Below are 25,857 nucleotides of genomic sequence, written 5' to 3'. Positions count from 1 at the left end.
TGGACTGTGAGTCAGACGAGCTTCTGCACACAGATGCTGTGGTTACGTTTAACTTTAAGTTGTGCTGTTCAAACGCTAAAATGCTGTGATATGACAATATGAAGACCGTCGTCGAGCGGTAAAACGGCTTAAAAAGTGCATCAGAGAGACGCTCGTGTTTCGGGGATATAAAAAGGAAACATTAAACATGCAAAAGGTCTTTTTGTGAAGTGTTGAGTTCCCTTGTGCACTGATGACCAATCGCTGTGATGTTTTGAGGGAGAACAAAAGAAATGAGTAATATTTGTGGCCATGTGTTAAATGATTTTTGCCGCCTTTGGAATCTCGAATGCTCGAATAGCTTTTCTATAACTGAAGGTCACGCGTGTGTAACATGGAGGACTGGCTTATAGAAGGTGAGCGATTTATTAGGGGTGCAACAGTGCTTTCGGTTCAGTACGCATATGTATGGAACAATACAATTTTTTTTATTTATTTTATCAACTTTTCTTCTGACGATGCTGTCTGTGTTGAGAGCTCAGTGGATCTGCGTTCGACTACTCCGCCTAGGCTGCACTGTCGAGCGCAGATCCACTGAGCGCAGCGCAAGCTAGCAAGACAGAAGCTAAGCTCGTTGTAACATGGCAAATTGAACCTCCCCCACCCTCATTCAGATCTGGCGTTTGGAACTATTTTGGTTTTCATGTGAAGTATGACCCTGAAGGTAAGCGCATCATGGACAAAAGTAAAACAGTATGTCGGATGTGCCACGTAATGCTCAATTACATGGGTGGGAACTAGCGTGTTAGCGCAGTTAGCTCGTTAACGTGTTGACGCTGTCCAGCCCCACGCACGGGGCGATCCGCGGTAGCTCGTTAACGGAGATTTGCCATTTCAGATTAACGCTGACAGCACTAGTGGGAACACAACGAATATGACTGCACATTTACGCTGACATCATCCTAGTGCAAAGACAAGTGGAAGCAGACAAAAACAACAAGCACGCATGCTACAAACTTTACCCGAGTCATTTAGACAGCCGTTAGCACATGATTCTCCTTATGGGGACCTGATATGTTTAATATGCTGCTGGGAATATAGCCCAGAAGAAGCGTATAGTATAGCTTTTATTTTGGAAAGAGCCATTTCTCTGTAATAAACTCTCTTTTCCAAAGATGAGTGATTTCTCCATCAGATATATTTATTTATTACTTTAATAATAATACTGTTTCAGCAACATTAAATTTAAAAACTGTACATTTCAGTTAAAATATATATTTATAATTTTAATAAATGACAAATTAAAAAAGCATGAACATTTTTTTGTATTGAAAAAATATTGAACCCTGACACCAAAGTATCGAACCAAACCGTGAATTTTGTGTATCGTTGCACCCCTACGATTTACCCGTCATGCCCGTACGCACAAGATTCATTAACTTCTTTTAATAATTTCTTTTTTCCAGATGGAGAGAAGCTGGTTTCATTTTTACTTTCACCCTGAACCTTTGAGTGTCTCGAGAGTTTACAGCAGACTATCAGGAGAAAAATGTCTCAAACTCGAGCGAACTTGATTCTGAGGCCCAGACTGACATCGCTTTTGTTACCTTTGCCGTGTTGGTTTGCTGTTTCTCGACTTACTGCTAACAGACGTGTGTGTCTGTGTGTTATTTTCGGCAGGGGGAAAAGAATGCCGGCTTTGATGTGCTCTACCACAACATGAAACATGGCCAGCTGGCAACCAAGGAACTCGCCGAGTTTGTCCGAGAGAGGTAAGGTTTGTGTGTATTTGTGAATATCTGTGTGGGAGGTGGTGCAAGTGATGAGATTTGGGTGGAAAATCCACCGTTCTTTACTACGTACGTGGATATAAAGATTGTGCCAAGTTGGAAGAAATACTGGAAAATACAAAAAAGCATTCTGATCTCATCTCTCAGTATAACAAGGTGTTCAGATTCCTCCTGTTTCAAAGTCCTGTCTGCAGATCGTGTCAAGTCTGTCTGTGCTTTGACCTCTGACCTCACTATTGTGCTTCTTTTGAAGTGCCTGTTTCTCAAGCACTCAGGTCTGAGCACTGTATGTGGATGACCTCTGCAATCCCTGCAACACAGACACATGTGCCCACTGATCGGTTTCATCATTTCATCTTTGGTCATATCAAAGCATCATAGCTCGCCACAGCAGGCGACACACTGGACGCTGCAGTTCTGAACTTTTTTCTATCATAATCCGACGAGCAGAGCAAAACTGCACGACGCAGTTGGATCGGACGTGGAGCCATCTATACAGTCAGGTCCATAAATATTTGGACAGAGATGACTTTCTTCTAATTTTGGTTCTGCACGTTACCACAATACGTTTTAAACGAAACGACTCAGTGCAGACTTTCAGCTTTAAGTCAATGAGTTGGACAAAAGTTTGATTAAAAATGTGACAAAATAAAGCATTTTAACACATTCTTTTCATTTCACCCCAAAAGTAAACGAAGAAACGAAATAACTGAAAATAAAATATTCATTTCTAATACCTTTGCTGGCGTTGACGGCCTGGTCTTGAACTTATGGACATCACCAGATGATGGGTTTCCTCCTGCTGGGCCTTTACTGCAGCAGCTTTCAGTTACTGTTTGTTTGTGGGCCTTTGTGTGTGAAGTTTAGTCTTCAACAAGTAAAATCCACGCTGAACTGGGTTAAGATCAGGTGACTGACTTGGCCATTCAAGAATATTCCTCTTCTTTGCCTTAATAAACTCCTCAGGATCTGTGTTATGAAACGCCGCCCAACCAGTTTGACTGTATTTGAGCAGACAGTCTGTCTCTGAACACCTCAGAGTGGCTTGCACCTTGCAGTGAACCCTCTTATTTACTGTCATGCAGTCTTCTCTTTGCGGTAGGCCTGGATATCGATACGCCGATCTCGAGGAGAGTGTTACTACTTGGTTGGCTGTTGTTAATGGAAATAATTCTGCGATCATCCACCACCGTTATCTTCCGTGGACATCCAAGTCTGCGTTATGGAGTTCAGCAGCGCTAAATCTTTCAAATGCAAGCACCACACCTCAGATTAACTCCAGGTGATCGATTTCCTTAATCAACAGTGACATAATAAAGGAATTCCCTACACCTGCCCATGAAATGGCCTTTGAGTCAATTGTCCAATTACTTCTGGTCCCTTTAAAAAGAGGGTGGCACATGTTGAGTGTGGGTGCCCCTAAATGAAAGCTGAGAGTCTAGACGTCTTGTACACGTCTATTGTATAACAATAATTGGAATGTGTTTAAGGAAACAGGTAAAAATGTATCCAGATGTATATATTTACACCTAACTGTGACAGTTTTTACCTCCCTGTGGTGTGCATGTTCAAATTCATCAGGTTATTGTCCATTAAATAAACAGAAAGTCACTTAATGTAATGTGGCCTTCTCCTTGTACACTCAATCGAGCACCCTCACATAAACCAGAGTGCTTCTACTAGTGAGACACACCTGAAGTCGCCTGCTGTGTACACCTGCTCAGCTTCCTCACCTGACTCCCCCAGCGCTGACACAGCGGGATTTTTCTTCAACCAACAATCTCATAGATTTACAGATCCATAGAGAGGCTGCAGATAAACACGTTTGGAGAGTCAGGTGTGAGTCAGGATGTTCTGCATTTAGTTGATTTGGGATAATCTTGCATCACAGAGAGGCCGTTGGACACGAGACACCTTTTCCTTTTATCCCGATACTGCAACAAAGTAGATAAAGGCTGACTAATAATTAAAAGACAAACAAGGTTATGTTAGAATGAAAGACCAATCAGATAATCTTATTTACCTCTACTCTGCCCCTCCCTGAGCCTGGTTCTGTCGGAGGTTTCTTCCTGTTAAAAGGGAGTTTTTCCTTCCCACTGTCGCCAAAGTGCTGCTCATAGTGGGTCACATGATTGTTGGGTTTTCTCTGTGTGTATTATTGCAGCGTCTACCTTACAATATAAAGCACCTTGAAGCAACTGTTGTTGTGATTTGGTGCTGTATTAATAAAATTAAATTGAGCTCTGCGGTACAAAATATTTTCCTTGTGTACATGTTTACCACTTTTTTAATCGGTTACTATGCATGTAGACCCAATGCACGTCTTTAGGACCTTTTTAAATGGTTTGCAAACTTAAATAAATCAGTCAGATGAAATCTAGTTGTTATTTTTCTTAGCAAAATCAGCATGAGCCATCTACGAATCAGTAATAGCTGGTGGTGCCATCGTGTCTGGGATGTAAAAACAGGACAGTTGCACACTGACACAAAACTAAGTTGAGAGTGTGTAACGTCAAATCCTCTGTCAACTCATTTGTGATTTGCAGTTAGCACACTGAGGGGAGTAATGAGGAGTTTGTGCTCTCACAGCTGGATGCTAACGCGTACAGAGCACACTGTCAGACCAGCGATATAATCCTGACATTGATTCAGAGCGCTGTGCACATTCCTCACAGGGGAAATTCACTTATCTGCTTGGAAAGCAGCAGACAACAAATCAGCAGTCAGGAAATGAAATAGCGCTGTGGGTGAAACCGTGTGTGATCCTGCAGGATGGAGGCAAGGCAATTGCCCTGATAAATTTTCTCGATCTTTCTCTCTCGCCACTTTCCCGAAAGGTCATTTTGATATAAGAGTCCATGAAACACTCGGTTAAAGTACCAGAACAACCCTTCAGCCACACTATCAGGGTTTCTGCATTCTCTGCATAGTATTGTGTTTACTTTAAGGAAGACAATCTGATTGGCTAGAGCTTGGAGTCTGAGGATAGACGACGGTTGTCTAAATAAATATAAATATATCATTCAATGAGCTAATTAGTTACTAAACATCACAGTGCTCATTTATTATAGAATTATGTACTGAGAGACTTTAAGTTAGATACAGTTGTTCAGTAACTAATTACTGATTACTTCCCCATAAAAGTAATCCCGTTACTTTACTGATTACTTATTTTCAAAAGTAATTAATTACTTAGTTACTTAGTTACTTTTTAAAAACACGATTTACAACCTGAATAGGTGATAAAGTGATAGATCTTTCAGCCCAATTCTACTTTTTCTGCATAATCATCATACAAAATGTAATCAAATGGAAAAGTCTCTTTTTAAAACTTGTTTTATTAGTTTTAATCTTTTAACTTTATGCATCAAGCAAAAATTTAATTATCTGCAACATTCTCTGACTGGAAGAAATTAGTTTAACATTTAAACCTATTTTCTGCACATTCCAGCACATAAAATTAAATATTTTGTGTGTTTACACTCAGTCTTTCAAATAGATGCAAGTAAAACACAGCAGAAAATAAATAAAGTCAAAGACTAGCGGTCCTGTTGCTCTATTTTCACCTGTAAAGCAGGAGTGGGGTAGGCGGAGGGTTACCCTGGTGCAGGTGTGCAGCGGTCAGTGGAAGAATCCGCGAGTTTCTCTGTGAGTTTCCCATTACGTCGTAGCTACTCGGTGCTTGTTTGGAAGTTTAGGGGTTTTTTCGCTGTAAAAAGAAGTTTTCTTCCCACGCACAACGGACACTAATGTTTTTGTCACTTTTTATGGAATCAAACTCAAAGTAAGGTCAGTACTTCCACGCTTTAAACGCTGCACGCTCATACTCTCTCTGCACTCGATATATGATCCATTGTTGATCTGCACACAGCTGTTGTCACGAACGTCGCACTCGCTTACGTCACTGTCATGAGACATTCTCGCAAAAAAATCACGGTTTTAGTAACGCAGCGTTCCTACGGGAAAGTAACGGTAATCTAATTACCGTTTTTGCAATAGTAATCCCTTACTTTACTCGTTACTTGAAAAAAGTAATTGGATTACAGTAACGCGTTACTGCCCATCTCTGAATAGGATGGCAGCCCGTTTGTTTCTTCCCTCTTTGATATTCCACAATAAGCTGTAAGTTGTGTTATTACAACGAGGAAGCAAATAGAAACCGCAGCAACTCAGCCATAAAGTGGCAGACCACATGAAGTTACAGAGCGAGGTCACAGAGCGCCGAGGCGCACAGTGTGTCAAAGTCTCCAACGCTACAAACCTCCTCTGACAGTAACGTCAGCACACAGTCTGTGCACTGGGAGCTTCCATGACTGAGCAGCTCCTGCAGGTGTCATTTATAGGTGTACTGTGATAACTTAAAAAATAATTGGTCATCTTTATGGGAACCACGAGCCCTGGAAGGCTGGGCAAAGCAAAACAACTAAAAACAGATTTTAAGCATTTCTAATAAAAAGTAACAATAATAAACAAAATGTTAAAGCACGACCGTCAACAGTAACATTAATTCTCTATACATGCTGTCGACACAGATCAAATAGAGCCCCCATGAATTTTTAATAGGTGCAGTTTAGTATCCAAAGATATACAGATGTTCACAAGGAGCACTAATGTGAGATTCCATTAAAATAAACCACTTCTGAAACTCCTAAAACATCAAACATTTAACCTGTTACCACAAATCAAGCCTCGTCTTTGGCCTCCTACAGAATAGAACTGGATCCTTTAGATAATCAAATGCCTAAAAAGGTCAGTTTAATTTAAGATATAAGAAATAACTTGTCAGAATGATTCAAACTCTCTGCACGAGACGAAGAGCAACGATAAGTCTGTTTGTTTACGACTCAGCTGCAGCAGGTTCCTCTGTTCTCGGGATATTTGGATCGATGTTCCTCTGCTGTCCCTTCAGGGTCCACAGATGGTTATTAAAGTTTTATGGCCAACCTTGTAAACATCTATTCATCATTTAAATGTGGCTCCTTGTAACAGTTACCCAACACCGATGAAAATTAATCTTTATCTCACAGACTCTGACTCAGGAGGCAGATGCCCGGCGTCTGGGCCAAAGTAAGCTCTAGATGGAGAGCATAACATATGAGGCCATTAGCTGATGCAATGGCGTTGTGAGGAAGCGCTACTGGAGTGCATTTGGTTTATCGGTCTAAAGGGTATTTAGATTAATTTACATTTCAGGGGGTTTGCGCATCTTTAGTCTTCTTGTCATGCTATTAGGATAACAGGAAGGCTAAGAAAAGGTGCGCAGCATATATGCATATGTGGATGAGATATAAAATTAGTCTAGCCACATGTCCTGTTCATGCTTACATATATGTTTTTCTCACTTTTTTTCCCTACAGGGCTGCTATCGAGGAGACTTACTCTAAATCAATGAGTAAACTAGCTAAAATGGCCAGCAATGGAAGTCCACAAGGGTGAGTACCTCATGTAAGATATATAACAACAGGACAGCGTCCTGTGAAGGGGTTCAGGAAATTACTGTATAGATTTTATATCCCAGAAGGTGCTGGTTTGGTAATTATAGATGTAATGGTCATATGGCTGCATATGAGATATGGATGAGCACCATCTGTGGCACCAAATGCCCACATTTGTGATGCCATTCAGCCTATATCGTTCCAGTCATGTCGTCTACTCTTTGATGCATGATATCTGTATGTATAATTACCTTCTAGGACTGAATCACTGGACATGAAGACACAAGTCTGGTTCAAAAGTTTTTCTGTATTTGTTTGTTTTAAAGCTGATTTGGCTCATTTGGAAATACTTTGCTGTGCTGATCATATTTCAGAGTGTGTGGATTGTTTGGCTGTTGTCAATCAAATCTTATCAAAACACAACCAAATAAGCTGAGTTTTGTTTTTTACTTCACATTATAAGACAACAAAAAGTTTTCTTGGCATTATTTAGAGTTTAGGTTTAGTTTTTAAACTGTGTCGTCTGGTAGCTGCATGTATACTCCGTGCTACATTGTTGCAGTCCAGCATCACTGCTGTGATTATATATGCAACAAAGCTCACTTCTGCACACTCTGGTCAGTGATTAGTTTTAGTCAGACAGGGCTGTGAGAGCCCTGCATCATTGATTTCCACATACATCGATCAGCCATACCATCGATGTTCTTGGTCTGCAGCGGTCAGTGTCTCTCAAAATTGGTTCGAGGAAGGAACAGACGTACCAGCGACGTGGTTGTAGGCAGCCAAGCCTCACTGATGTGTGTAGGGAGTGAAGGCCGGCCTGTGTGGTCCCATCAACAGACGAAAGAGTTCATGCTGGTTCTGATCAAATGTGTCAGAGCAGTCGGTGCTCAGTCAGGGTGTTGACTCCTGTCCACAACTGAAAGCGCCAACAATGTTCTTCAGAACTGGACCACAGAGTAATGGAAGAAGACTTTCTTTTATATCACATGGATCATCAGATGCATGTGCCTCATCTGCTATCTATCTGCATCAGGCCAGCGGAGGCAGTGTGATGCTTTGGGCAGTGTTCTGCTAGGAAACCTTGGGACCCGCCATCTATGTGGATTTACTTCGACCCGTACCACCTACCTAAGCATTTTTGCAGACCATGTACACTTTTTCATGGGAAACGTATTCCCTGATGCTCACAGGCACAAAGCTGGAATGGTTCAGGAATAGTTTGAGGTTCATAACAACAAGTTTGAGGTGCTTCCGAATTCTCCAGATCTCAGTCTAGTCAATTGTTGGTGGGATGTGCTGGACAAACGAGTCCCAATCCATGGAGGCCTCACCTCCCAACTTACTGTTGCTAACATCTTCAGACAGCACACCGTCAGAGGTCTAGTGGAGTCTGCGCCTCGATGGGTCAGGGTTGTTTCGGTACGGAGCCCCGCAAGGGACATGGGAGAAAAAAAAATTAAGACTGACTTTTGCGAGATCTCGCAAAACTAACTCGGGATCTCGCAAAACTAACGCGGGATCTCGCAAAACTAACTCGGGATCTCGCAAAACTAACGCGGGATCTCGCAAAACTAACGCGGGATCTCGCAAAACTAACTCGGGATCTCGCAAAACTAACTCGGGATCTCGCAAAACTAACTCGGGATCTCGCAAAACTAACGCGGGATCTCGCAAAACTAACGCGGGATCTCGCAAAACTAACGCGGGATCTCGCAAAACTAACGCGGGATCTCGCAAAACTAACTCGGGATCTCGCAAAACTAACTCGGGATCTCGCAAAACTAACTCGGGATCTCGCAAAACTAACTCGGGATCTCGCAAAACTAACTCGGGATCTCGCAAAACTAACTCGGGATCTCGCAAAACTAACTCGGGATCTCGCAAAACTAACTCGGGATCTCGCAAAAGTTGAATTCCAACAATGGCGGCAGCTACTTAGTTGTAATATTACTCTTTCTGGGTCACAAAATACACTTTTAAGATATTTTGAGGCGTGAATGTAGTTGTGTAAACGTCAGATACCTGCTCGGTTTACAAGACATCAGATATTTGCAAAAGTGCTCCGACGTTTTCGGAGATCTGACACCCACTAGCTCGAAGCTAACGGGAGGTCGAGACATACTACAGCCGGGAGGAACACCGCTTTCCCGGCACATCGTGCCTCGACCTCCCGGTCGGCTTCGAGCTAGCGGCCTCCGAAGAATGCGGCTAAAACCTTTCCCCTGCGGGGCTCTGTAGTTTCGGCACCAAATGGGGACCAACAAAATATTAGACAGACTGTTATGCTTGATGTTTGAAGGCAAATCAATTTCAGTGATCTCTGAGTAACAAAATGAGAATAAATTTGTGTAAAATAATAACTGCAAATGTAATTTTACTAACACATAAAACTCTTGGAAACATTTAGTCCTGTTAGTGATGATAAAAACGATTTAATATGGTGCCCAACATGAACAAATATACCTATGAAATACTCGGTGGTCAACGATTTCTTAGGAGTCTTTAGGACAACAGTGGAATTACATGTTGATTATCTCTTATTCCTATCTGCATATTTTCCAGGACTTTTGCTCCCATGTGGGATGTTTTCAGGGTGTCTTCAGACAAACTTGCCCTCTGCCACCTCGAGCTGATGAAGAAGTTCAACGATCTCATCCGCGATATCAACAAGTACGCAGACGAGCAGGTCAAAATTCACCGCAAGGTACGTATCTGAAGTGAGGGGAAAAAACCCACTTCACCCAGTCCTGCCAGTCCTGATCAACTCTTTTCTCAGAGAATATCCAGTTACCATCTTTCCTTCATGTAATTGGTGCATTTGCATATGATCCCCTGTACAGTATGTCCATATGTAGGCTTTGTTCTTTATGCATGTTTCTGTGTATCAACCAGACTAAGGAGGAGATGGTGGGGACGGTGGAGGCGGTGCAGGTGCTTCAGGTTCAGAGCGGACAGCTTCAGAAGTCCAAGGAGGGTTACCACGCCAAATGTTTAGAGCTGGATCGACTCAGGAAGGAGGGAGGTCCTCAGAAAGAGCTGGAGAAGGTTCGCCTAACCTTTCTCACTGCAGAAACTAACCGCAAAGTGTCGCATGAAATGAAATATTTCTGTTGTTGCAGAGGTTTGTTGTTGCTGCAGCATCATCTCGCTCAGAAAGTTTGAATTCGATTCAGTAATTTAAAAACATGAATGCCTGGGTGATGTTAAGTCTCGAGCATGAAAAATCTCTTGTTTTAAGTAAATATCAACTAGATAGAGAAGCTCTGCAGCAGCGTGAGGGAGCCAGGCTACATGTTTCATGCTGGCCTTGGAAAATCTCATAAACTGAAAGCGTGGCTCGAAAAGAAATGAGCAACCTCGAGTTTCAATCAACTGAAGAATATTTACCTAAATACACTGCTCAAAAAAATAAAGGAACAGTTTGAAAACACATCAGATCTCTCGGTTGGATTTAGGTCGGGCAGGGTGGGGACCAATCAGTGGTATCGGTTCCTTCATCCTCCAGGAACTGCCTGCATGTCCTCACCACGTGAGGCCGGGCGTTGGCGTGCACCAGCGTAGGGACACGTAGTGGGTCAAAACATTTCATCCTGGTACTTAATGGCAGTCTGTGCTGTTACCTAGCCTCGTTAGAAAGAGCCGTGACGAGACCAAAAACATTTCTCAGGTGCAGAAATGTCCACAAAAAGTACTCATTAAGTCACAGAGTAACACAAATGTAAGAGTATACAATAACAGGAACATTACAGAATATCTTTACAATAAAATAAAAACAGCCAGCATTAAAAAAAATACTGGAACATAAGTATGGTCAGTTAACTGTCATTAATTAGTCATAATTATCAGTTATCTTCATTATGCAGACAGGATTTCTCAGGATCTAGTGATAAATCAGCATCAGTGTCTTTGTCAGCATCACAGATAAAGTTTGGTCTGATTAAATTTGGGAAACACTTGATAATCAGTAGATTGTACGTGTGTGGGTGTTTGCTGCAGAAGGTCTGATATGACGGCTATTCTGACTTTGTCTAGTTATAAGCTGCCCACAGCTGTACACACTGGTCTGTCCTTCTCTGCAGCTGACACTGTAGGCTTGTATCCCTCATCTCCTGCAAGCTGGTTTATTTTTTACACCAACTAAAATGTTATTTGTCAGGAAATGGCTGCAGGAACCTTGAAAAACTGCAGATCTTGGTATTAAAATGCCCAACTTTACACATTAAATGCATCCGATGCATACAGCCTGGTGGAAAAGTAGTTTCCTCATCATTGCAGCTGTGTTATAGATGATTTTATTTATTATTCATCTATCTGGATACTGGAATATTTTTATTTATATTTTAAGAAATTATCTAAATATGTCAGTGCCTCTGTGCTTCACTCCCGTGCACTGTATGGATTCAGTTTGGTAAACCTGGCTGTTGTTTGCTGGATGTTTTTAATCATTTGGTCACTTCTGTCTCCTTAAAACTAACATGGCAGCAGTCAAAGCGCCGATATGGCTGTCTTTCGTATACAGTCTTTGCTATTCTGTGGCCACAGGTTGTGGTAGTTCTGTAAAAATTAACATTTAAAATATATTTGCGTGCAAGTTCATTAAAACTCGTATATTAATAATCTTGTCAGACCTGTCAGAGAACTGCGTTTTGATGAGGTTTAGATGGGAGCAGAGAATCCTGGAGCAGCCGGCCGAACAAACTAAATGCACAGCTGTCTTTCAGAAGAAACGCTTCCTGGATTCATCGCACTTCTGTCTGAGGTGCTCTTTGGGAGGGATACGTACTGGTTTATACACCCAGAAACTCCAAGGCCCCTCTTCTGTGGAACCAGCTTCCAGTTTGGATTCAGGAGACAGACACTATCTCTACTTTTAAGATTCAAACTTTCCTTTTTGCTAAAGCATATAGTTAGGGCTGGACCAGGTGACCCTGAATCCTCCCAACAACTGGGTAAATCACTCAAACAGCTTATAGACATTTCATTTCAGAGAAGAGAGACAGAGAAACACCGCTTACCGGCAGGGATCGAGCAGAGAGTGGGCGGAGATTCAGGAGTCAGCCAGAGACGTAAAAAAAGAGGCATTCACGGGTAGTGGGAAACTTCGCCATTACACAAAATTGGCATTGAAAACGTGAAAAATATATGTAAATTTAAATATTATTATACTAGACTTTTTGCAACAAAAAACAACTAGCAGAAATTTAATTCTATAAGTTTAATAAATGTTTCAAACAGGATTCTTTGAATTTGAAATAATGGTTAAAAGACATAAATAAACATAAGGTCATTATGTTAAAATGTACTGTATTATGATAGATTTATTTAACTGACTTATTATTAATCTCAAGGCCCTCCCTGAGCCTGGTTCTGCTGGAGGTTTCTTCCTGTTAAAAGGGAGTTTTTCCTTCCCACTGTCGCCAAAGTGCTGTTCATAGGGGGTCATATGATTGTTGGGTTTTTCTCTGTGTGTATTATTGTAGGGTCTACCTTACAATATTAAGCACCATGAGGTGACTGTTGTTGTGATTTGTTGCTGTATAAATAAAACTGAACTGAACTGAATTAAGGCGGCGCTCCCTTTTCAAAAGACTTTGTTTATGTGAAGGTTATTAAAAACAGTCTGTGAACACACCGGTATGCCACCAACAGGAGATGTCTTTAAAACCTTGGCAGGTAAAAGAGGACGAAGATTCACCAGAATTTAATTCAAATCTGACAAAGAGAACAAAAAGGGGAAACGTGGTGACATAACTGCTAATAAAGTTTATAAGAAAGCTGTAAAATCCCCGTTTAACTCAGGATACTTACCGGCCCGTAAGCCTTCAATCCAAAAAACGTTCCTTTGGTTCAGACTCCCGTGTCTGTCTGCTTGTCGTGTTGAAGGAGGGATGTGCTCAAAGGCTCGTGGTGTAGACGGGTTACTACTCTGAAGCAAGCTAGAAAGAAAGAACCTGAACACACAAACTAATCTGTAGTTATCGTAGTAGGATTCAAACTGCCATCAGAGTTCATCACTGAGAGCTCACAGGTGAGCCTTTAACGACGGTCAACACTCAAAAGTGTCATAAATATGTTTTAAAAGTAGCACGTGGTCATATTTGAGAAGTTGTAACAAAGTCGTTGTTATTGCAGCCAGTTGATGACTGGTTACATAATCTGAGCATGTTTGATGTGTTCCAGCGTTGCTGCAGACATTTATTAACAAATCTGTCTCGTTCTCTTATGGACTCATTTACTTTTATGTCCGTCTTGTGATCGAGGGTCAGTATTTAGGGCCCGTTGTCTTTTTTCCTTTTTCTCCTCACTAGGCGGAGCTGAAGTCAAAGAAAGCAGCCGAGTCGTTCGCGCTGTGCATCGAGAAGTACAACCGCGTGGGAGGAGAGTTTGAGCAGAAGATGAGCGAGTCCGCCCAGGTCAGCTCCAGCTGGGCCTAAAGCCACTTTTATCTCTCTCCCACCCTCTGATTTACTGATTTATGCATTTCTGCTTCTCTCGGGCTGGATTTTTCTCTCCGTGTCCTCCCACCACACGAGAACTCGCTCTTATCTGTTCGTTTGTCATCCTACATCCTGCTTTGCCCAAAAAAGGAAACCTCTGCCCCCGACTCCTAAACGCCCACCGACCTGTGCACACATCCCGCAACCCTGCTCGTTACCTTTAATCACCGGCTCTGCACTTCCATGGTTACTGCTGCTGTTACCATGGAAATCTTCAACAAACCCCGTCGAGCGGCTTTGTGTTTTAGATTTGAGATGGCGACAGGAATCTCAGCGACCAATTATCTGTTGTAATAGCTCTGAAGGAAAAGGTCTGGTAGTAATTATGAGGAAGTACCTGGAAGAACAACGTGTCAGGAGACAGTCGTCCGGGTGGAGGAAGGCTGCTTTTTATAAGATCAAAATCCTCACGCCTTTTAATTCGACCAAGAGAAGAAGAAATTGCACGCGGTGTGTGTTCACGCACATTCCTCCTGCAGGAACTGTAAATATGAAACCCCTGAGAAGCCGAGGGCAGCGTGACGTACACCAAAAACAACACCGGCTTTAGGGAAAAGCTTAAAGCTGCATTTTGCTTGTTGATGCAGTTGACAGACGCGCACCTTCACACGATACAAAGTCAGTGGTGAGCAGTGTTGGTCAAGTTACTTGAAAAAAGTAATCAGTTACTAATTACTGATTACTTCCCCAAAAAAGTAATCCCGTTACTTTACTGATTACTTATTTTCAAAAGTAATTAAACACGATTTACAACCTGAATAGGTGATAAAGTGATAGATCTTTCAGCCCAATTCTACTTTTTCTACATAATCATCATACAAAATGTAATCAAATGGAAAAGTCTCTTTTTAAAACTTGTTTTATTAGTTTTAATCTTTTAACTTTATGCATCAAGCAAAAATTTAATTATCTGCAACATTCTCTGACTGGAAGAAATTAGTTTAACATTTAAACCTATTTTCTGCACATTCCAGCACATAAAATAAAATATTTTGTGTGTTTACACTCAGTCTTTCAAATAGATGCAAGTAAAACACAGCAGAAAATAAATAAAGTCAAAGACTAGCGGTCCTGTTGCTCTATTTTCACCTGTAAAGCAGGAGTGGGGTAGGCGGAGGTTTACCCTGGTGCAGGTGTGCAGCGGTCAGTGGAAGAATCCGCGAGTTTCTCTGTGAGTTTCCCATTACGTCGTAGCTACTCGGTGCTTGTTTGGAAGTTTAGGGTTTTTTTTCGCTGTAAAAAGAAGTTTTCTTCCCACGCACAACGGACACTAATGTTTTTGTCACTTTTTATGGAATCAAACTCAAAGTAAGGTCAGTACTTCCACGCTTTAAACGCTGCACGCTCATACTCTCTCTGCACTCGATATATGATCCATTGTTGATCTGCACACAGCTGTTGTCACGAACGTCGCACTCGCTTACGTCACTGTCATGAGACATTCTCGCAAAAAATCACGGTTTTAGTAACGCAGTAACGCAGCGTTCCTACGGCAAAGTAACGGTAATCTAATTACATTTTTGCAATAGTAATCCCTTACTTTACTCGTTACTTGAAAAAAGTAATCGGATTACTTTAACGCGTTACTGCCATCTCTGGTGATGAGGCATGAGTTATTGATTGGACCACTTTGGCAACGACCATCCTAAACGATTATTCGACTGACTGTTGAAGGTAGTTATCCACAAACTCACTGCCAAACTAAACCAAATGCACCAGAGATGGTTCAGACTCAGAGCAGTTTGTGATGTTTCAGGGAGAAACCAGTTACATACACTGAAGCGTTGCAGTGAAACCTTGAGTCGTGTCACAGTACAGATGGAAATGAGGACTCCGCCTGAGGCTGACAGCAGCAGTATTTCATATTTGCTCTCCAAGCCCAGATCTTGCACGTATAATTGGAGTAAAGGAGCTGGCACAAGCTTGCTCATAAGCTTGCTTCTCCACCGAAAGCCAATTTCCCCTAAATCAAGACAATTCCCCCGAAGCAGACAGCGACAAATGAGCTGGCTGAATAAAGAGCCAGATCAAACTCAAATGCTAAATCTTCTCGAATTATCGCGGCTTTAACGACCTGGCGAGCCGGTGCCCCCGTAGCTGGCTGACCGCCCAGCTGCAGCTCGGCGCTTTTTCAAAGGCTATTTCCATTTTATTGAATAAAGGTCGAGTTTGAAGAGTGTACTGCCTGCCTGAAATGCAGAAAAAAACAAAGCCCCACGATCACGATGTGGAAATGTTTTTTAATTTATTTAAAAGCGACCAGCGTTAGCTAAAAGGCTACTTTTGTAGCTAGTCCAGACAACAAATACCTTCGATTATAATGAACTTACATACTTAAGCAACAAAACTGTCAGTTTTAAAGTAGAAGCTTATTTATTGGAGTAATTTGGATTAAGTAGCTTTAACCTCACACGAGGGTTTTGGAGCCGTAAAGCAAAGGCTTTTCTTGTCTCACCATCTTTGTCTGTGTGTGTTCGAGCAGAAGTTTCAGGAAATCGAGGAGGCTCATCTGCGGCAGATGAAACAGCTCATCAAAGGTTACTCCCACTCCATAGAAGACACCCACGTCCAGGTGGGACAGGTACGCTTCTTTCATCGTTTCCTCCTGGAGTCACGTTTGTTTAAAGCTCGGTGGGAGAAGCGAGCAGAGCCACAAATCTGCTTCAGGATTTGTGGTGACAGCCGGTGATAGTGGACCGCACGCTAGGTGTCCTTGCAGATGTGTCAGAGGTGGAATGGTGATTCCAGCGTTTCCCAGTATGACCATAAACAGCATGTGCTCTGTTTCCTGCTGGGGGGATTTTTATGTGCAGCTTATTTTAAACAAACAGTGTTTGTGGGTAAATTAGAGCCAGGAAGTGACGCATCAGCACACAGACGCTGTAGCGGCTTGTCGTGGTGAAGAGAGAGCTCTCGGTTTATCGGCCAATCTACACCCCTACCCTCACCTGTGGTCACGAGCTGTGGGTAGTGACCGAAAGAACGAGATCACGGATAAAAGTGACAGAAATGAGCTTCCTCCAATGGGTGGCTGGCCTTTCCCTTAGAGATGGAGTGAGGAGTTCAGAGTCGAAGGGAGCCAGCTGGGGTGGGTCGGGCATCTGACACGGACGCCTCCTGGGTGAGGTGTTCTGGGGGAGGTTACATCTCTCCAGCGTGTCCTGGGTCTGGGTCAGTAACCAAATAAATCCTTCTGCTTTTCTCAACTGTAGGTTCACGAAGAATTCAAGCAGAACGTGGAGAACATCGGCATCGAAAACCTCATTCAGAAATTTGCTGAACAGAAGGGCACGGGCAAAGATCGTCCAGGTACTGTGAGCTCGAGTCCAGTTCGGAGGAAACGTTCAGCTGCAGAAGTTCACCCACATTCATAACAGTAGCAGAAGCTGATTCATAGAGGCAAACTGTGACTGGTTAAATGGATGTGTGTGTGATTTTCATGCAGCTGCGGTTGGATTTGAGGAATACATGACAGCTTTGGCGCCCGAAGGAGGGAAAAAGAGTCGGGCGAAAGCCTTCAGGATACCAGGTCTGGGCAAGAGGGACAAAGAGCCGGACTCTGCGTGAGTGTGCGCATCAATGCTCCAATAATACACATCGAGTATCTGAGGGATTCTCTGACTCACTGCGTGTTCGTCTTATTTGCAGCGATTCGGCCGTGACCGAGGCTCTGGTGAGTGTTTCACAAAAGGTTTAAAGGCCTTCGTGTGTGTGTGTGTGTGTGTGTGTGTGTGTGTGTGTGTGTGTGTGTGTGTGTGTGTGTGACAGTGTGGGGTTTCCTCGGTCTATTTCGGTACTTCTGGGAACAAACTTGTGCCAGAGGGGAAGTGCAGCGCTCCACGTGAGGGTACGCAAAGTGCTGTAAACAGAGAGGTGTGTAGCTTCGGCCTGTGGTCGCTGCCACAGTGTCGTCCAGCAGACTGAGATTTGAAAACACGGAGAGTAATCTAATTACACAGGTTTAGTTTCTCGATTAATGGACTTTAATTAAATCAGTGGCTGCTTAAAGTTTAGATATGAAATTGTGTTTTATTTAAAGGTTATGATTAGAATAATAAGTAAACTGTTTATTTTTTAGGGGAAATTATTATTTTTTTGGATATTTTCATTTTGTTTTGTTATCTTTAACCTCCTAAGACCCGAACTCTTCCACAGCATTTTTAATTTCTCTTTGATATTTGGGCTGATTGGGGCCCAAGAACATAAAAACAAAGAATTACCAGATTTATTTATTTTTTTACCTTATTTTTGTTTTTAAGAAAAATAAGAGCCACATATGAGGATACTCGTTTAAACCGTGGCAGCATAAAGTCCTCGTAAGTGGATATCAGGCCCATGTGAAGCAAAATTGAGTATTTTGGTCTAAATAACCCAAAATGTGACGTCCATGTATGTGGACGCAGGTCCTGGGAGGTTAAATGAACTTTAAGAAGTTTGCGGTGGTTATCTGTAGGTAACTGGGCGTGAATAACTAAGTCTAACTAGCTGAGCAGCTTATTCTCTTTCTCTTGACCAGATTTTCTTTAGAGATGAAGAAATAAGATCTTAAATGTATAAGTGAGGTCAGAGGTCAAATGTTATATTTCCAATACAAACAAAGGCAGAAGAATGTTTTAAGGATAAAAGACAATTTATGAAAGTTTGACCTTTAACCCTTTAAAACCGGTCAGAGCAGCACGCTCTATTTTGCGTAACTATTTTTAAATCCCGGTAGCTCTGCAACCACGTGAGCTAGCGCAATAATTTTTTTTGCATATGAAGCCAGAGGAGTTGTACTTACATCTTATGCCATCAGCTTGTCCTCGGTCACAGTTTCCTTCCACATATAGCTTTGCAAAAACTGCATAAAAAGCACTTGCAGCAACAAAAACATAATATTCCAGAAACAGGCTTTGCCGATCTGATCAGCTGTTCATAACACTTCCTATGTTGGAATAGACGTCAGCGCGAACTTTCGCATGTCCACCATGACCTGCCCGAAACCGGAAGTGACGTCATTTTCGCGGAAATGTAGTTTTTTACCGTCCGGGCCTCATGAGCCTATACTGGTGTTTTTAAAAGTTATGTTTGACTTTATGACTTTCTGTGTGGTTTCTGGGATGCTTAGGACTCATATTGCACTGCTGGAAATAGTTTATTTTGATGCATATGCTGCTTTTTTGCAAATTTGCATTATAATATTTATTTTCGTTTTTCCTGCAGTGTATAAAAATTGGTGTATTTCAAAAATAAAACTATGAAGACACTCAAAAGAAATTTCCTGTGGTGGGAAACTATTTTGTGCAACTTTTTTGTATTTACAGTTTTGAGGGATAAGCCTCTTAAATTTCTCTAACTAGAAATATATGTTAAAAAAACAAAAACGATTTTCAATTTTTTTTGTAGTTTATTGCACTTTTTTGCAATTTATGTAATTACTATGCACTTAATTCATACATATTATTAAAATTTAGGCTATAATGGTTGTATTGATGTATAGCAACTTGAAATGCTCCCAAAAATGGCTCCACAGCATGTAAACATATAATATAAGCTCTGGCGGACTTGGTTCTATGGTAGGTCTTAAAGGGTTAAGAAAAGGTCAAAGGTTCAAAGTAACATGATCTGAGGAATCCCCGTGCATCATTCCCTGTGTGTTGTGTTTTATATAACAGGATAAACACTTTGACCTTCAGATCAACACATTTCCCTTAAAGGAGAGGTCAGAGGTCAAAAACGTTACACAGTACTTTGTTGTAATAATCATAGTTTCGAAGGCTTTTTGCCTTTTTTTTACACATAAATCTTTCATTTAACCTTGAACTCCTTGGTGCAGGCCAGGTTTGCTAAGATGACGCCACTCTGCAGCTCTACCACGTTTTATCGGTTCTGCCTGTAAACACGAGTTTTCACAGACTGGACGACACATCCCAGCGCTGCCGCAAACACGACCTCATGGACGCAGAGCTCAAAGAAACGAGAAAAACGGCTCATTCTTCATGTTTAACTTTCTAGAGTTTATCACTGATTTTATATGTTTGATGCTGAGCGGGTGACGTGGAGCCCAACAGCAGGCCGACGTGTAATCGATGAGTGCTAATGTAAAATCATTGATCTTTACATCTACGGCACGTGGCTGCAGTTGCATTTGTCTTATTAATGTGACTTTTATAACCTCGTCATATTAACTAGATCACTCGACTGCTCCTTAATTAGATCGTCTTTCCCTGCGATGCTGTTCAAAAACACATCGGCGCTCTCGGTTACACTTGTCATCTCAGGCTGACCCACAGAGGTCTGTTTGTTGAAACCGCGTGTAATGAAATATCATCTTAATAATAAGCCCGCGCTCTAAAAATAACGGCTCCCATGTTGGCGAGGTATTAGTTTGGATTTCCTCTCGTCTTTATTGTGCTTTCGCTCCCAGACATCCGGCCTCGCTTAAACGATTTCCGTCAAACTTGAAAATGCTCTTGCTGCTTCAGCGAGCTGCTTCAGCGAGCTGCTTCAGCGAGCTGCTGGCAAGAATGTGTTTAATGCACAGCAGCTGTAGTTAGTCATATTTTTCACTAATGGAAAGCTCTCAGTGCGCACAGGCCGGAGTGCTCAGTTACACCGTGTGACAAAACACTTCTTTGTGTCAGATATCAGCCGCTTGTCTCTGATCCAGCTGGTGTCTGCCTCCCTCTCTCCCTCCTCTGTGCGCGTATGTTCCCATTCATTCCCGCAGAATTCCCCCCTGGAAGTAGACGACGAAGGATTCGTCATCCGAGCTGACAGCACTCAGAACGATATCCTTTTGCTCCTCCTGCATTCAGGGCCAGGAAAGACCGTTAAGGAATATTTCTGTTTTGAACCTGTAATAAAGAATAACTGATGATCCAGATACGTGGCAAACAAAGACGCCACAGAAAAGCCTCAGTGTTCACGAAAATGTTTAGAAATGAGCTGAAAATGTGGAGGCGAGTCTTCTCTAACACGTTGCCTTACTGGGAGTCGATGGCTCAGAGTAACTTTTAATAACTTGTGTCCTAAAGAATCGTCTGTAATCTTTCCTTGTTTTCGTCACCCGTCTGCGGTGTCTCGCCCTCTCAGGAGTTTTTATTTAGTTTTTGGTTTATTAAGATCATTTTGTAGCTGTTCTCTCTGGAACATTAACGTTTTGATTTAATGTAACAGTTTCAGTACACGAACACTTCCAACCCAAGAGGCTGAGTGCTTCTTACAGCCACTATTGTCTTTTTTATGTCTGCAATATTTCAATTTCATGCCCGTATTTAATTGATGAATGTCCACAATATGTCATAAAAGTCTTTATTTAGCAGCCCAGTAATGACCATGAACCACAGTGTCCACAGTTTAAGTCTAGCAGGGGTCTTATTCCCGCCCTCCCCGTTAGTATTTCTAACTTAGTCCGAGCACCGCTCAGAAACTCTCCAAGAGAGTAAATGACGGCGATTTTGATCAACTAAATCTCGATAAACTTCCTGTTGAGTCTTGGGTCTAAATGTGAACGAGCACAAATATAACGAGGATCAAGAACAATCGCTGCTCCAAATGATTCGCGTCTCTTTCGTTGCTGTGACCGAAGGAAAGCTCGACTCAAGTTGCGCGACAACAAATGATAACCCTGAGATTCCTGCATGAAGTCTGAGAGACGCCTTACCTGAGAAGGATTACGATGATCTTTAAATGGATTGTAATCAGAAGAAGAAGCTGGGGGTAGTGACCGAAAGAACGCGATCGCGGATACAAGCGGCGGAAATGAGCTTCCTCTGAAGGGTGGCTGGCATCTCCCTTAGAGATAGGGTGAGAAGTTCGGCCATCCGGGAGGGGCTCAGAGTAGAGCCGCTGCTGCTCCACATCGAAAGGAGCCAGCTGAGGTGGTTCGGGCATCTGACAAGGATGCCTCCTGGGCGCCTCCTGGGTGAGGTGTTCCAGGCATGTCCCACCGGGAGGAGGCCCCGGGGCAGACCCAGGACACGCTGCAGAGATTATATCTCTCGGCTGGCCTGGGAACGCCTTGGTGTTCCCCCGGATAAGCTGGAGGAGGTGGCTGGGGAGAGGGAGGTCTGGGCCTCTCTGCTTAGGCTGCTGCCCCCGCGACCCGGCCTCTGATAAAGCGGATGAAGATGGATGGATGTAATCAGAAGGTGAGAGATGGAGTTTAACCAACGTGTCTGCGACGTTTTCAAATTAACCGTAGACGCAGACTCGTGTGACTAATCCTGTTTCACTGGAGTTTGGTTAAGCTGAGCCGCCTCATATTTGCTCCTCGGCTCGGCTGCGTTCATGTTTGGTGGCAGCGTGAGTGGATGTGAGGAGGCTGCTCGCCATCTCTCCATTGAGCTCCCCGCAGACACGAAGAGTCTGAAGGTGCACGCAGCATTTTCATGTGCAGTTTGAAGGAGAGGAGGAAGGGGGTGTGGCTTTTCTTGTGGGTAATGATGTGGCAGGAAGTGGCAGTTTGACAGTTCTGCACCACTTACCTGCAGGAAGCGGCGGTCCTGCTTATGTTCATCATGTCCGTCTGTCGGCCTCTCGTTGCTGCTGGTTGTGTTTTTGTTCAGATTGTAATTAATTGAAGTGTTTCCCGGTTTAATTATTTATATTTTCCTGTTCGTGTTTTTGAAATCTCACGTCTCAGGTGGATCATTTTAACTGAAATTAAAAACAGCAGAGTCTTTGTGTCATTTAACCATCACGTAGTTTCTTCCTTGACCCTCCTCCACGCTGCTCCGAGGAGAAGGAGACCAACTTTTACTCCAGCGATTCAGACTTTGACGACGAGGAGCCCAAGAAGTTCCACATCCAGATCCGACCGGTGGCCAGCAGCAATCGCAGCAGCGCCGTAGCCACGGAGAAGGAGCTCAAAGCTACCGTGGGGGCGCTTACGCTGCCACCCAACAGAGGGCCGAAGCAGCAGGTTGGCTTTGATTTCCTTTAAATGAGGATCTATTTGAGATGTGCTCGTTAACCCTCCTCAAAACAGTCTGAAGACGTACTCTTAGTAAATCCCACAAAGAGACAATATGATGAGGTTTTGGAAACGACTACTTTGATGTTTATCAGCAGGAACCGTGGAGCACAAAGTTATTAAGAAGCTAAAGCTTTGTTCCTCTCAGTATTTTCATGGGATTTATTGACAATAATAAAAACACCCAGCAGAATATCAGCTCCTACCCTTTTCATAGCTCGATATATTGAATATTTCTCTCTCTGTCTCGACTTTCAGGTCAAGCGACATCTCTCCAGTAAGTTTGAATGTTGGCATTTAAACTGCTTTAAAAAATAACTAAATAAAACATTTTCAGTCCTTGCTGGTGTGCAGTAATACCTCTGCTTGTAACTTGTTTAAAGTGCCATATCTTAACTGTGTGTCCAGGAAACTCGAGTACCGCAGGAGGCCGATCAGAAGACGGGGACGCCGCCTCCCGCAGGGGTGAGTCTTTCAGTGTCCAGACATCCAGTCCAATCCTTTATTTACACAGAATAAACGATAAAGATCTAAAGATAAATTTCTTATTGGGGAAAATAATGGACAGATTAATGGACAGTGAAGGCACTTGATCGTTTTTAAATTTCAGTTCTGTCTCTGTTTACATCTGTAAGAGTGTTTTCAGGTTGATGTGCTTCGTTTTTGCTGCTATGAAAAGTGTAGAAGAGTCAGAATCATCTGTGTATCTGCCTCGTGCAGCATCTCTCTGTGTTTCTGTCTAAGGCCAGGGGTCTGCAACCCTGGGCGCGCACCGGCTACCGGGCAAATGCCGGATGGTGATTTTTCGTTTTTGTGGGCCGATTTTTTATTATTATTATTATTATTATTTTGTAACGGTATAAACAATGAAAGGTGGTGGATTGGCCAGATGCTGGTCGATTAACAGTGAAAGGGGGGCACAAAGAAATACTTTCTTATTCTCATTTAAAATGTCTCACTTTTAATAAATAATTATCTGAATCTTACAACCAAAGTTTTTATCTGATGTAAAATGTATAGAAATCATACATATACCAACAAGACTGTACATCACTGTCACCACAGCGTTTTCATTCAAAGGCTTTATGGCTTTAATACCTGGGGGGCCGGTCTCTAGTCAAAATGCCCGGGCCGATGTTTTGTCCCAGTGCAGCCCTGTGCACGACACGCAGTGAATTAATCTGAGAAGGTGCATTAAAAAATAAATGGGCAGCGGTGCACATCGCAAATTAGCTCACAGACACATTAGTTGTGCCGCTTCTTAATGACGGTATCTTAGCTAACAACCCCAACTACCAGACTCAACTTGTAATTGGCTAAAAATAACTTCACCTACCGGTGAGAGGGACGTTGTTAGCTGGCAGTTTTTCACTTCAAATGCTTCAGCAGCTGTCGGCTCAGCGCAGCATCAGCACCGCGGAAATACTCGGATACATCCGTAGACTCGAGACAGAATTCACAAAGTGTTTTCAGGACTTTCAGGTGTTTGGACCAATGTTTTCTGATCAAACCAGAAGCTTTAATCAGCAGCTGGATTTGTGTCGCATTAACTGGCTGAGTTAATGCGACATCGAAATGCAGCTGATTGAACTGAAAAGCTCGACTCTGTGGGGTCAAAGTTTGCAGAACTACAAACGCAGCTGGAATCCACAGCTGTGCGTGTTCATGGAGCTGCATGTTCACCTGCTGGACGTCACTACCTGACAAGGTTAACTGTCTTCAGAACATTGCAGAGGCCTTATTGACAGTATTTGGCTCCACATGTCTGTGTGAGCAGATTTTCTCTCACATGAGTCCTCAGGTCTGAATGCTGGACACTCGGAGACCAGAGATCACATTAACATGTGTCTCTGTATTAACAAACATGCCATATTGGCTCAGTTTATTTTTCTTATCATTGTTGTGAGGAGACCATAAATAGCATTTGTATTTTCTGTTGTTCAGTTCATTTGCTTTTGATAAAAAGTCTTTTTGTTTCAAAATAGCTGATAACTATTCGCTGATAGCTGCCAACATCTGTGAACAAATATAATCCTATAAAGTGTGTAACTGTTGATATAGAGCGTTATTAAATTTATTGCTAATGCAGTCATATGGCACATTAAATTTTAGATGCACTCATCATCAGACAGGTTGATCTGATCTAGGCAGAAAATCTCTTCTTTGGTTGACCTTGCATATACCAGTCGTTAGTCTGCTCCTGCTCCGAAGCATGTTTTATTGCAGACTGGTTCATTATTTTGTCAGAGGTTAGGCTCGAGTGGGAGTCTACAACCTGCTGCACTCCACCAGTGGGGAATCTCCCTCTTAAATCCACAGGCAGCAGGATTAATGATCAGCATCTGATTAAAGCCGTTACTGTGCAGTAGCAGCAGCACTGGCTGGAGCTCAGTGAGACCCGGCTAATTGCTGGTATTTATTACAGAGAAGGTAATGGCGAGGGGGGGGTGTCTCATGTAGTCTCATGTCAGCCCGTCCCAGCCTCTGAGAAGCTCTGACGAAGGACAGCGTGCTGCTGATTAGTCCAGATTGGGGAGCATCCTCCGGTGTGTCGTAATGATGTGTGTGTCTGTGTGATGTCTGTACAGATGGCGAGCAGGAGGGCCTTCGCAGGTCCACCTCCAGCCCCGATCACAGTAGGTAAGCTACCTTTGCCCTTCACATCATCTCCTACCTGCTTTAAATCTGCCTCTGAGCAGGGCAGGGACACAGTTTTGGAGGTTAAATGGCATCATCACCCTCTTCCATCTCATTTTACCTTTGCAAGCTCGATTAAATGTGAGGCTCATTCGTCTAATCACCTCGTCCTTTCCCCTCCGTCGCTCAGATGAAACGACTGTTTTTCTCGGTGGTAGTGTGGCCTGTATTGTTTCTACCTTGTTACCACTAAATGTAGTCGTGTTCGACCGGTGTTTATATGATTGTGGACAGATGTGACAACGCAATAGCGTCACTGTGATGCAGGTTTTAGTTCAAACAGGGGCGCGAATGATACGCGAGACCGGGTGGCACTGGGCCCACACCTTTACGCTTCTTACCCAGTCAGGGTGGCTGTCACAGGGCAAGAGGCGGGGCTACACACTGGACAGGCACTCGTGCTCGCATGCACACGCTCGCCAGATTAGACGAGTTCACCGACACGCTACTCTTTAGCCTCTGGCAGGAAGTTGAGGTACGCGGACAGAGAACCTCCCTCC

General features: G+C 42.9%; 1 protein-coding gene across 5 annotated transcripts in view; it reads left to right on the top strand.

Moving 5' to 3' along the window:
* The window catches only part of fcho1 (FCH and mu domain containing endocytic adaptor 1), a 78,044-nt gene that overhangs the window by 38,072 nt on the left and 14,115 nt on the right, over window positions 1-25,857 (top strand). For 4 of the 5 annotated variants that reach the window (XM_087830612.1, XM_087830615.1, XM_087830613.1 and 1 more), the window contains exons 3-16: window positions 1,660-1,751; window positions 7,127-7,201; window positions 9,770-9,911; window positions 10,100-10,252; window positions 13,516-13,620; window positions 16,187-16,285; window positions 16,917-17,013; window positions 17,150-17,267; window positions 17,353-17,377; window positions 20,414-20,474; window positions 22,416-22,609; window positions 22,919-22,937; window positions 23,069-23,125; window positions 25,249-25,300. In XM_087830612.1, the coding sequence (XP_087686738.1) occupies window positions 1,660-1,751; window positions 7,127-7,201; window positions 9,770-9,911; window positions 10,100-10,252; window positions 13,516-13,620; window positions 16,187-16,285; window positions 16,917-17,013; window positions 17,150-17,267; window positions 17,353-17,377; window positions 20,414-20,474; window positions 22,416-22,609; window positions 22,919-22,937; window positions 23,069-23,125; window positions 25,249-25,300 (1,289 nt within the window). Of the gene's footprint in view, window positions 1-571; window positions 704-1,659; window positions 1,752-7,126; window positions 7,202-9,769; window positions 9,912-10,099; window positions 10,253-13,515; window positions 13,621-16,186; window positions 16,286-16,916; window positions 17,014-17,149; window positions 17,268-17,352; window positions 17,378-20,413; window positions 20,475-22,415; window positions 22,610-22,918; window positions 22,938-23,068; window positions 23,126-25,248; window positions 25,301-25,857 lie in introns of those variants that run through there. The other variant, XM_087830614.1, reaches the window with a different exon arrangement.

The sequence above is a fragment of the Neolamprologus brichardi genome, chromosome 17 (genome assembly GCF_056152115.1).
Source record: "Neolamprologus brichardi isolate AB-2024 chromosome 17, ASM5615211v1, whole genome shotgun sequence".
In the NCBI taxonomy this organism is placed as follows: Eukaryota; Metazoa; Chordata; class Actinopteri; order Cichliformes; family Cichlidae; genus Neolamprologus; species Neolamprologus brichardi.
Note: the sequence above shows the minus strand (reverse complement) of the source record. Positions and strands in the feature narration are given on the sequence as shown.